The 12,218-nt window shown below is 36.2% G+C and overlaps 1 protein-coding gene across 7 annotated transcripts; it reads right to left on the bottom strand.

Annotated features, from left to right (window-relative positions):
- Positions 1 to 1,862: 1,862 nt before the first annotated feature.
- On the bottom strand, positions 1,863 to 9,883 carry carf (calcium responsive transcription factor). Of its 7 annotated transcripts, none has more exons than XM_016472824.1 (15): positions 9,814 to 9,883; positions 9,023 to 9,120; positions 8,441 to 8,614; positions 8,113 to 8,224; positions 7,872 to 7,992; positions 7,630 to 7,711; positions 7,206 to 7,395; positions 6,120 to 6,240; positions 5,895 to 6,038; positions 5,555 to 5,809; positions 5,317 to 5,473; positions 5,147 to 5,216; positions 4,677 to 4,789; positions 2,301 to 2,568; positions 1,863 to 2,179 (listed from the first exon to the last, which is right to left on the bottom strand). In XM_016472824.1, the coding sequence occupies exons 2-15, from the start codon at positions 9,107 to 9,109 to the stop codon at positions 2,142 to 2,144; spliced, it is 1,932 nt and encodes a 643-aa protein (XP_016328310.1). In that variant the 5' UTR covers positions 9,110 to 9,120; positions 9,814 to 9,883; the 3' UTR covers positions 1,863 to 2,141. The 7 variants fall into 7 exon arrangements, with proteins under 7 accessions (XP_016328310.1, XP_016328309.1, XP_016328308.1 ...); XM_016472823.1 differs by having other exon boundaries at positions 9,023 to 9,178; positions 9,814 to 9,879; XM_016472822.1 differs by having other exon boundaries at positions 9,023 to 9,170; positions 9,527 to 9,871.
- Between the last annotated feature and the right edge of the window lie 2,335 nt (positions 9,884 to 12,218).

Below are 12,218 nucleotides of genomic sequence, written 5' to 3'. Positions count from 1 at the left end.
GAGAGGGAGAGAGGGAGGGAGGGAGAGAGAGGAAGAGAGAGAGAGGGAGAGAGGGAGAATAACATTGTTATTTCCTAACAGAATGCCCCAAATACACAGATATACGGAAAGTGTTCTATGATAAAGTACAGCAGATCCATCAGACATTTAAAAGGATTATGAAAACTTGTATACAATGTACTCTCATTAAAAAAAAAAAACTTTTATAATGTTTATTAGTTCTAAAAAAATACGTTTTTGCTCAAAAATATCCTAAATTAAAAACAATTTGTTTATAATTTCCGCACAGGAGAGACTTGGTGGTGTTTCAAAACAAAGGGAAATCGGTATCGGCATCGGTTATCGGTCAAAATTATTTGAAAAATATCAGCATATCGGATATCGGCAAAAATATTAATATCGTGCATCCCTAGTACCCAGCCTTTTTATCATATCAACATTCAACTGGTAAATAAAACCAAAATAAAATTATTGGTGCTGCTGATTACATCCAACCCAAATATAATTCAGTAAGCAAACAGATGTAGGACAAAAGACCAATCATTATTCAGTATGCAATTCAGAAGACCAATAGTTCGTTATGCAAATAGATGTAAGAAAGGCCAATTGTAATTCAGTACGCAAATAAACGTCCAATATTGCAGTCTGTTTACTGGTGGAGTGCAATAAAGGTCACTAGGTGTTTTAAAACTTATCTTAATTTTTGTATACTTTCTTAAAATTTAAGCTTTAAGTTAAAAAAAATACAAATCCAGAAACAGCTAGCACACCTAGGCTAAATGTGTAATGATATCCAAATTATTTAAGGATTATACGTACACTGTTGCTGTACAACCACTGTAAAAACTTAAAAGCAATCAGCAAGTAAAGCTTAAAGCCACTAATCCTTAACACTGATAATAAACAAATCTAAAAAAGGGAGAAGAAAGAAGACGACTTAAATGCCTCTACATCAGCCAAGATCAAGGCCAATCCTTACAAGCAGCTGGTTAATCACTGGTAAATATTGACTTTAACCAGCCTCATGACTCTATCCTACTGTCAGTCAACAGACAAGTCTGAAACCATGGACAACCCCAGTGTGCATCCCACCGAGAGCAGACGAACGGTCTTAAACAACAACATCTGGGTCAGAGAGAGAGAGAGAGAGAGAGAGAGAGAGCTTGAAGTTACCTTCCAGCTTCTTTTTGCTGCAACATCTAACGTTACGCTACTAGAGAAGGGACTGCTGGCTTCTGATAGCAGGAAAAAGTAAAGTACATTTGGCTGCATGGGGAACACTTCCCCAGTCTATTTAGAACAGCCTAACTTATCTATTTTAAATAAAAGTTGCTCCAGAGGAATGCTGGATAGACACGAATGTGCTCCCTCCTTCAATCCTGATGAATAACATAAATACATATATTTTTTTTCTAATCTGTCTGGGACAAAAATAAAAGTGCGCAAAGTGCTGTTTAAATGTACTGTACGCTAATCACCAACACTGACACTGGCTAAAGCGGAAGTTGCAGAATAAAAGACCTAAATATGATTTTTCCGTGCTGTAACAAAATAATAAACATAACAAGCTTTCAGATGTTTTGCTGCTTTGTTTGCTTGACAGATGGTGGGAGCTACATTTTCGACTTTGACCAAGGTGACACCTGTAGGTTATGTATGTTAGCAGCAACAAGCAATATATTACATTTAAATAATACTACAAATTAACTGACTCTCCATTCAAAGGATCCATTAGGCTTCTATTCAAAAAGAGAAGAAATACCTGCAGGAAAACAAATGTTGTGAAACGTGCCATAGTTTGTGTGAATAAACAAATGTCTCCTGAAACAAAAGACATTAACCTTTAAATATTTCATTCTGGTCTCATTTATTCAGTTAGACTTTTAATGAGAAATTGCTTTTTTCTCTTGTTGTCACCATAATAAATTAAAATAGCAATAATGGGAAATTATAATATATGGGAAAAAAATAATAATACTACATATCAATATTGCATACAAGTCCATGTTCACATAATACTGTATATGATACAATGAATGAATCCTCCAGTGATCAAAGAGCTCAGAATGTTGTTTTCTTTTCCCACTGTTGTGTTTCCAGCCTCTGACTCTGCTCACACATCCACTGACACATCCACCGTCCTATTTTACTGGAGTTTCGTCCGCTGAGGGAGTCAAAGCTAAACAATAAGAAACAACAATATATTTACCTGCTGTTTTCCTGATTAGAATCAGATAAACATGGGAACCAATAAAAATTAAAAAGATATTATTATCATTTCTATGCTCCCATGAACTCACTTATGCTTGCAGGGTCCACAATCTGGACAGGAATAGCCTGTCCATCCTCCAACAGGATTTGTGTGATGCCACCTTCAGTGGCCAAGGCCACGCTCACCAGCTGACTCATGCTTTCACCAGCACTGGGACTCGACTGCAGGAAGTGGGACGGACTCAGCAGGACAGGCTGTGGGGGCGCAGGGCTGGACAGCTCTTGGGCTTCTGGTGGTGCTGCTGTAGGTTGAGCAGTTTCTTCCACTGGACACAAGGCAGGCTGTAGCTGGATTGCCTGTCAGACAAGAGAGAAGAGTCTAATGATCTGATAGTTTGACCTTGATGCACAGTCATGTCGGTTTTCAGGGATCCTCTCTATGAAAGCATTTCCTGTTTTATGTTGTTTATTTGTATGTTGGTCTTTAATTTGGCGGACAAAAGTTTGTCAAATATTAATAAGTACACTCTAAAAAATGCTGGGTAAAATAGGGACAAAAATGCAATTGCAAATCCTGCATTACCGTTTGCATTTTCGCTTTCGCGAACGCAGTGACTGCCAAATTTCAAATGAAGAAGCAAAGTCTATTTTCAACTGTATTTCCCATGTCTTAGGAGTTATGAGCCTGTCATATTTAAATAGCAATATTAATTACCACGTCTGCTTTTTCACTCTCGCTGCGTCGCACATGTAACCTGCCAAAACTCAAATGGAATTTAAATTCAATTGGGTTGTTTTGACCCAGCGGTTGGGTTGCTACCCAGAAGGTTGGGTTAAACATTTAACCCAACCGCTGGGTCAAAATAGCCCAATTGCTGGGTTTGTCCCTATTTTACCCAGCACTGGGTTGTATTTAACCCAGCATTTTTTAGAGTGTAGTGAAGCAGTTTTCGTTAAGAATATATATTTCAAGAAACAAGAACAGAAATATCTGCAGAAACACACTCATGTTTTATAGAGGAGTAGTAGTAGTATATTTTTATTTAATGCTATGTCAGCATCTTTTCATGGCAAAAACGATTCAAAAAATACAAGTATAACAAATACAATAAAAACCAGCAAACAAACAAGCAAGTTATATTACACAAGATTTTTTACATTAACATATGATAACAATTCTAAAACTTTTTCTGGCAAAATTATACTAAACTCTTTAATTGAGTTCAGTTCATAAAAGAGTTTTCTACATACATTAAAAGCGGGACAGTCCAATAAAACATGTTTGACAGAAAGGGGAATCTTGCATTACGGTTTTATAGTAGAAAAAAAGTGGCCATAGTTGTTTGTGTGGAGAAACAAATGGCTTTAGAAATACAAGACTTGAAATCTCATTCATTCAGTCCTACTCTAACTAATGAGCAATTGCTTTTTTCCCTGGTTGTCACCATAATAATTTAAAATAGCAACAAAGGAAAATTAATTTTTTTAAATCTGGGTAGCAACCCAACCGCTGGGTCAAAACAACCCAATTGCTGGGTTTGTCCCTATTTTACCCAGCACTGGGTTGTATTTAACCCAGCATTTTTTAGAGTGTAGTGAAGCAGTTTTCGTTAAGAATATATATTTCAAGAAACAAGAACAGAAATATCTGCAGAAACACACTCATGTTTTATAGAGGAGTAGTAGTAGTATATTTTTATTTAATGCTATGTCAGCATCTTTTCATGGCAAAAACGATTCAAAAAATACAAGTATAACAAATACAATAAAAACCAGCAAACAAACAAGCAAGTTATATTACACAAGATTTTTTACATTAACATATGATAACAATTCTAAAACTTTTTCTGGCAAAATTATACTAAACTCTTTAATTGAGTTCAGTTCATAAAAGAGTTTTCTACATACATTAAAAGCGGGACAGTCCAATAAAACATGTTTGACAGAAAGGGGAATCTTGCATTACGGTTTTATAGTAGAAAAAAAGTGGCCATAGTTGTTTGTGTGGAGAAACAAATGGCTTTAGAAATACAAGACTTGAAATCTCATTCATTCAGTCCTACTCTAACTAATGAGCAATTGCTTTTTTCCCTGGTTGTCACCATAATAATTTAAAATAGCAACAAAGGAAAATTAATTTTTTTAAAAGTCAAAATTAATAAGCAGTGAAGCAGCTTTGGTTAAACATTTTTCTAAGAAATAATAATAAAAAAGTATGCAAAATATTTAATTATTTTAATTACTTTTTTCTTTATTATGTTATCAGCTCAGTTAATCATCTTGAAACATGAATTTATGCTCCCCAAATGAATTTTTCCATTTGAATTCTACACTAAAAAACATGCTCATCATTAAAGAGATATAAACACCTTATTATATGTTTGAATAGCATTTTTAATGTATTTTTGAAGTAACTTAATAGATTAAAACTGTGCAATTCTTATATCAGTTCAGGACATGGTCACCTGGAGATGTGCAAAGATCTTGGGCTGCAGTGAGGTGAGAGAGCTGAAGAGCTGCACAGCATCTGGAGAAAGAGTGTCACTTCCTTCCAGGAGCCCTTCCTTCTGAGAGGATACTGTCAATATAACAGCAGTACACTAGATAGTGTGGCAGGGTAAACAATGGTTATACTTTGACAGTTTGGTGCTTTCTTTTTGAAGCAAGACTCTCCTCCACTCTCTTATACTGTATTGAATGATTCCAAAATGTTTAAGGCTGGAATACAGTACACAAATGCACTCTAGGCATCACACACTTGCTGACTTTGTAAATGGTTACTGGGCATCATACACTAAACGACAGTCCTCCAGATTGCAAATTGGGGCAAAATTCTGTAAAAAGTTCTGTAATGCATTCCAGCCATAACACATTAAACATTTATTGTTTTAATAAAGTAGCTAAAATTTTAAACAACATTTCAACAGTATTTTACCGCCCACAGTAGCAGGAGTCAGGGCCAAGGTCATAGTCTCCGGAAGCAAGTTATTAGCCTCTGCTTTCCACTGCAAAAAACACACACACACACAAATGAAGGCTTACTACAGAAAATAGCTTGCATATTTGTATTTTTATTGGAATATATTTTCCAATAAAAATCCACACTTCTGTGTCTGAGGTAGCCATTGGTCCCGTGGTCATCTGAAGAGCTTTCTGAGCCTCGTGGATGTGGTTCTTGATGTCAATGACAGTGGGAAAGTAACACAGATTGTGTCTCTCAGGCACTTCCTCCGATTTGAACATCTCACGTTCCACAAACCTCCTGCCAGGGTGTTCACAAAGCAACAGTAAGTAGTTTTTCAGCAAATGAAAGCAAGGAGATTTGAAAGCATCTGAGTCATACCTGAGCTGCTTGCGGACAGTGTAAACCTCATTATGACCTTGTGCCACCAACTCACAGATCTTCTCTGCAACGAGCGGGTGTAGTCGAGAGGGTAGGGGTGTCCCATCTTCCATCAGGACATCCAGCTCCTCTGTCTCTTCCTCTTCATTTTGTTGTTCCTCTGCGAAGCAGATCTGCTCTGGAAGTGGAGGCAGGTTTGCAGTGTCCACGTCGTGGTACAGGTGGGCTTTCTCTGTGGGGAGCTGGATGTAATACCTGTCACGAATGTAAACGTGTGAAGTGAACCCTGCAGTAAGTCATGTCATGGATTTTTTTAACTGTGCTGGCAAGATGTTTATACCTTTCAACGCCTCCAACATCCCATAAAGTCTTCTTGAGGTTGAAGAAGGCTTTCTCCTGCTCTTGCCGCACTACCTTCTTGTCCACTTTGGGATCTGTTGGAACCTTGTACTCCAAGAATTTTTGTACTTTTTTGATATATATTCTGAAAATGGTCAAATATTATTGTGTCATAATGTACACAGAAACAAATCTGTTGTGCTTGGCTCAACTGAAGGTTGTGTACCTGGCAGGGCAGGTTGCTTTGTAGAGGATGTTTTGATTTGTTTCTTGCTCAGACCCTTTTTTAGGTTGAACGCCCTTCCTCCGTGGACCAAACTGGCATTCCATCACAATGGCTCTGCTTCCTTAAAACCGAGTTAAAAATCAAGATAAACTGACTTTTGTAAGCATATTGTAAAACTATGACATTATCTTCAACAACAGCGTTCGATCAAGATTTAACAAAAATGTTTGTCTTTTAAAAAAAAAAAAAGTATGCTAATTCTACTTCCTATTGCTAGCATTCAAGAAACAGTCTGATTTTTAAAAATTCCGGACACATTTACAAGTGCAGGATAAATCATAAATAATTTGATTAGTTTACCCAAAGACATTTTAAATTCATATAAACTACTGTTCAAATGTTTGTTATGCTCACCAAGGCTGCATTTATTTGAACAAAAATACAGTAAAAACAGTACAATTGTGAAATATTATTGTAATTTAAAGTAAATGTTTTATATTTGAATAAATTTTACAATATAAATTTTTCCTGTGTTGCCCAAGCTGATTTGTCAGAAGTCATCGCTCCAGTCTTAAGTGTCCTTCAGAAATCCTTCTAATATTCTGATTTGCTGCTCAAGTAACATTTCTTATTATTATCATCAATGTTTAAACCAGTTGTGCTGCTTAATATTTCTGTGAAAACTGTGAGTCATTTCTTTAGGATTCTTTGATGAATAGAAAGTTCAAAGGACCAGCATTTATTTGAAATATAAATCTTTTAAAATGTATTTACTGTCACTTTTGATCTATTTAATGCATCCTTGCTGATGTTTTTATCTTACCCCAAACAGTAGTGTATCTGCGATCATTTTTATCTGCTACATTTGTCAACCAATACCACTAGCCTACAGATGATCCCAAAGTTAACAAACATCAACTAAAAGCCAAATAATGTCCAATTTTGAATTCATGGACCTTTCATTTTTCACAATTCTGGCACTAAAATAACATTTACACTACATGACTAAACTTTCAGACTTAAAGGGGGGGGGTGTCTAACATAAAGTCGTAACATAGATCCCACAAGCAAAAAGGGCCAGATTACCTGCATTAACAAAGGGAATGCCATCGTAGGGCACATACTGTGATTTCCACATGAGTCTGGTGGCAGGTTTAGCCGGTGAGGGTGACTGACGGGTGCCAAACACGGCGTGGGTCTGCTGCTTGTGTAGAAGCAGAATGGCTTCCAGCTCTGCCTCTGTGTTACAGTAACCACGGTACGAGTCACCGATCTTCTGTTCGTCGTGAAACGATCATAAAAAAAAAGATTTAACAACAAGCTATATTATTGTGTTGTGTTGCTGGAAATGGATCTGTTTGACAGAGGGCAATTACTGGCTCTACACACACCAGAATTATAACATTTCATCTATTTCCATGCATATTACACTTTACTTTTAATTGTTTACATTATCATAAGTTAATGTTTTGTCAAAGAATTTAATTTAGCCATTTTCTACAGGACAAACCTCACACCGGCGCAGTCTCAATGCCCAGGTTGGTGCCCCAGGCGGAAGTGGCTTCACTGGAGGCTCAAATACATCAGGAGGACTGAAATACATGAGAAGACATTTTAAAGAACAATCAATAATTGCAAGTATGCTTGAACTCCACTGTCTGAAGCAGTTTCCTTTTTACACCCAAGGATTTAATTGAGCTAGAACATGGTTTAAAATGTGGCAGAAATCATATGCAAACAAGGCGTACTGACCTTTTCCTGTGAATTTTAATACCAGTGACATTCTGAGCTGCCACTGCAGCTAAACTATGAGTGCCATCACTGTCTTTTATGGATGTGATGATTGTCTGCTGTCTTTTCTCCACAAAGACACCTGTTTAACAAAACAGAAAGAAATGGCAGAACTGGAAAGAATCCTCTCACTATTTTATATATAGAGTACATAATTACAGAAGTAATATTCAGTATATTTAAATATAATATAAATAATGACCTGATGACTTTGCAACATTCAACAGCTGACCATGAGGTAGTAACATCTGAGCGGCCCCCATAGACACAGATGGGACACCATATAATTGTCCATTCCCCCCTGTCACAATCACCTGGGGGGGAAAAAAAACTCAACTGTGTTTGGTGTGGGGAAAAATGTTCATATATAGTTCAATATATCGCTCTAAATGACTTAATGGGTGGAACACAAACCCAAATTTTTACATTTTGACATATCCGGTGACTGAAACAAGATCATGGGTGATATGCATGTCATCTAGTGCGAGTAATATAGGTTCTGGTGATGGGTCACGGTGTAGTGTCCTTACCACCCGATCATATTGAATAGGATGTCCGTTTTGGTCAAGTATAATTAAGTTGTCCGTTTGCGTCGGGACTGTGGAAGGCTTCTGATTGGCTGCTACAGTTTCTGAGGCTGGAATGACTGGTGGAAGCTCTTGTAAATCTGCATTTTCTTCAGCTTTTGAGTTTTTGTCATGTTGCTAAAACATCAAAGTGCAACAACAAATAGTCTGAACACAAAACATTGACACCTGATAATTCACAATTATTTTGTAAATTTAAGATTTATTTACCATTATTTAATATTTAACTATATATCTTGGGAAGACTGTCAAAAAAGCCCGTCATAAAACTGGTAAGAAATTATACTTTGCATGGAGTAAAAGAAAATGCATGAGCTTCTCATTCTCATTTAATGTAAAAACAATGTGATAAATGTGATTTTAATGAGAATCATCACTGAAAAATGGAAATAGGAAACGTAAAATGTGCTCAATTGTCCTAAACAATTATCAACATTTTTGTTTGTGTTAGTGTTCATTTAACATTATCTTTCAGTGATTATGAAGTGCTGTACACCCTTTTGACTAGTCTACACATATCCTTACCAGTCCATCTCTTATGTGTTCAGGCTGTGCATCCTCTCTCTCCTCAGACTGAAGAACATCCTCCACATCTCTCTCTTCCTCCTCCATTTATTCTCAATCTGACAGACATACACAGCACTCAAAATCAAGAGCCCAAGCCAAAGATAACCTATAAATCTGCATGAATTTAGGTTGTTAATATGGTGTAATATTTTTGTGAATTTGGTATAATGAGGAAAAATTATTTTGACTGGTGTCAAACTCAACGCTTTAGATATCTACAATGCTAGTCACATTTAGTTATGTATGTATGTTTAGTATATGTTAAGCTATATTTCTGTATAACAGTGGCCATCTCTGCAGATTTCAAGTTTAAGTGCAATGTTTTAATTACGTTACATGAATAGCAGCAATAAAATGTGAATCTGCCATTGATTATTTTGAAACCACTCATTGCTCGTATTAATATTTCATTTTAGGCAGCAATTTGTAGTGTTTTTATGCTTTGCGAGTGATGTAATTTACTATAATTCCGCTTTATGGAGTAAAGACCGTTAACGTTATACAAATGGGACAAATTAACATCATTTTAAAACAAACGCCATATTGGATCAGTGCTCGCTAGCGCAGCAGTTTCATGAAAACACACAGAGTATACAAGAAAGAAAACGACAGATCTCTAGAGTTAGACTGAATAGAAATAATCTCTTCGAGTCGCCGCGCTCCGACAGCGCTTCCCGATGAACGGGATACAGTCGAGCCCAGGCTTTATATACAGGAGGGACGCAAAATTGAAAACGAGTCTACTCAACCTCGTCTTCGTCCAGGATTCCTCGCGTCGAAAAACGCGTCAGCTGCGCGTCATCCTCTTGCAGATTGAATGCTCACGGCTTCCGTAGGACACACGATTTCTTTCACTTTGAGCTCTAAAAGGTGCTTTGAAACAGCAAATGATTAATTCTTTAATAAAATTGTATTTCGTTCATTTAAGTATGACAAGTGCAAGTTTATAAATGCGGAAAATAACTCTTTAATCCTTTTGCTAATAAAATGAGACCTTTAGTTATTTCAATGTATTATTTGTATAAATAAATTGTATAATAAATAAATGTTTTTGTATTGTTTTGCACATTTATAGTGAAATAGTCCAATTGAAACTGTATAAGAATATTTTACTGCAACCAAAAAACTAAGAATCATAAATGAAATATATGGGAATAGTCAAAGTAAAATGTCAGAACGCTCATAACAATAATAATTTGTGGGTAAATGGGGGGAAATCACTGTGACTTCGGCTTTGTAACAGGAAGTAATTCATTCTTTAAGAAAAAATGTATATGTGGACCACAAAACCAGTCATAAGTGGCACGGGTATATTTGTAGCAATCGACAACAATACATTGTATCGATTTTTCTTTTATGACAAAAATCATTAGGATATTAGGTAAGGATCATGTTCCATGCTTAAAAAAAATCCTACCGTAAGTATATCAAAACTTAATTTTTGATTAGTAAAATGCATTGCTAAGAACATAATTTGGACATCTTTAAAGGCGATTTTCTCAATATTTAGATTTTTTTGAACCCTCAGAATCCAGATTTTCAAATAGTTGTATCTCGGCCAAATATTGTCCTACCCTAACAAACCATACATCTACTTATTCCGCTATAAATCTCAATTTTAAAACATTGACCCTTATGACTGGTTTTGTGGTCCAGGGTCACATATATTTCATTTAAATATGACAGGTACAGGTTTATAAATGTAGAAATGACTGTAATTTGGACCTTTATGTTATTTCACTGTATTGTTTGTATTAAATATACATAAATCCCCATATGTAAATGTTTTCTGTACGTTTGGACATTAATAATGAACAAGTACATTTTAAATAATAACACACAAAGCCCAGACTTATTATTTATTAGAAATATTATTTCTAATATTTATATTAGAAATATAAATATTATATTTCTTATATTCCATCCATGATGACGTTCATGAGAACATATTTTCTGTTATACATAGCCTACGTCTCACCGGTACGGGGCGTAGCACCTTAATAAAACAAAATGAATTCCCCCTTCAATCACCGCTCAAAGTTAACAAATTTTGCATTTTATTTAAATAACAGTTCTCAAATGTTAGGCACAGCAACGTCGTCTCTCGGCATTCCTCTGGAAAAACCAAACAGGAACAGAGCTATGGCTGTCACAGACCTGGAGGATTCTGTATGACTGTGTTGAAGCAGCTGATCCTTTGTCAGGTTTAAAGTAACAGGACAGTGTTTGAGCTGAGCCTGTAACAATGAGAAAACGTGAGGAATCTGGGCCTGTGATCCAAGGCTGGGAGTGAGATTAGAGGCCGAGCGTCCCCAGGGCCTCAGAGGGGAGTCCCACCGGCTCACACTCAGCCTCAGAGTCTCACACTGAAGTTTTGATGGAACATGTCAGCAGACTCATTTTGAGCTCAAGAACAGAGAAACAGACTCACCGGGAGAACAATTTGCTGTTTGTTCAGAAAAGATCCGGCACTGAGATGCATTCACAGACTTATATACAATGAATGCACACTGAAAATATGTCATATTTCTTAGTGCATTCAGTCAGAAACTCCCTGCGAGGCTGTAGCACACGCCACATCCAATTATGTGGGCTCCCCTCGGACAAGCTTCTTTCAGCCCCTCTCTCCTATTTTAGTTTCAAATAAAGTTTGAAATGACAAAAGAGTGCCAGACGTCTGCCTATAAGACCATCAACAGCCTATGCATTAATAAAAACAAGTAATAATAAGTAATGCTAAAAATGCGAAAATTAACCATGGTTTTATTGTAGTAAAAGTATAGTAACCATGTTTTTTTGGCATATTGATTACCATTTGTATAACCACAGTTTTACTACAAGTACCATGATTAAGAGTACCATTACTACAAGTACCATGATTCAGCTACACTGCAGGCAAAAACACTGTTTTTTCATGCACCTGTCAAGTTTGAGATTTTGGGCTTTTTGGTTTTTCAGTGTTTTTTCAGACTAGTGGAAAGAAAACATCCAAAAGACACTGTTAAGTGTTTATTTTATAGCACTTTATCTATTTGTGTCAATAGATTTCAATTACAATACATATTTTTAAAGGCCGTTTTCTCTAAATGAGTTTTTTCTCCTACACTGAGCCATAAATCTCCAAACTTTTTTATTCCTGTCTATATCCTGAAGG

This window comes from Sinocyclocheilus anshuiensis, unplaced genomic scaffold (genome assembly GCF_001515605.1).
Source record: "Sinocyclocheilus anshuiensis isolate Anshui unplaced genomic scaffold, SAMN03320099.WGS_v1.1 scaffold1145, whole genome shotgun sequence".
Lineage (NCBI taxonomy): Eukaryota > Metazoa > Chordata > Actinopteri > Cypriniformes > Cyprinidae > Sinocyclocheilus > Sinocyclocheilus anshuiensis.
The sequence above is the reverse complement of the archived record's forward strand: the minus strand, read 5'-3'. Positions and strand labels throughout refer to the sequence as shown.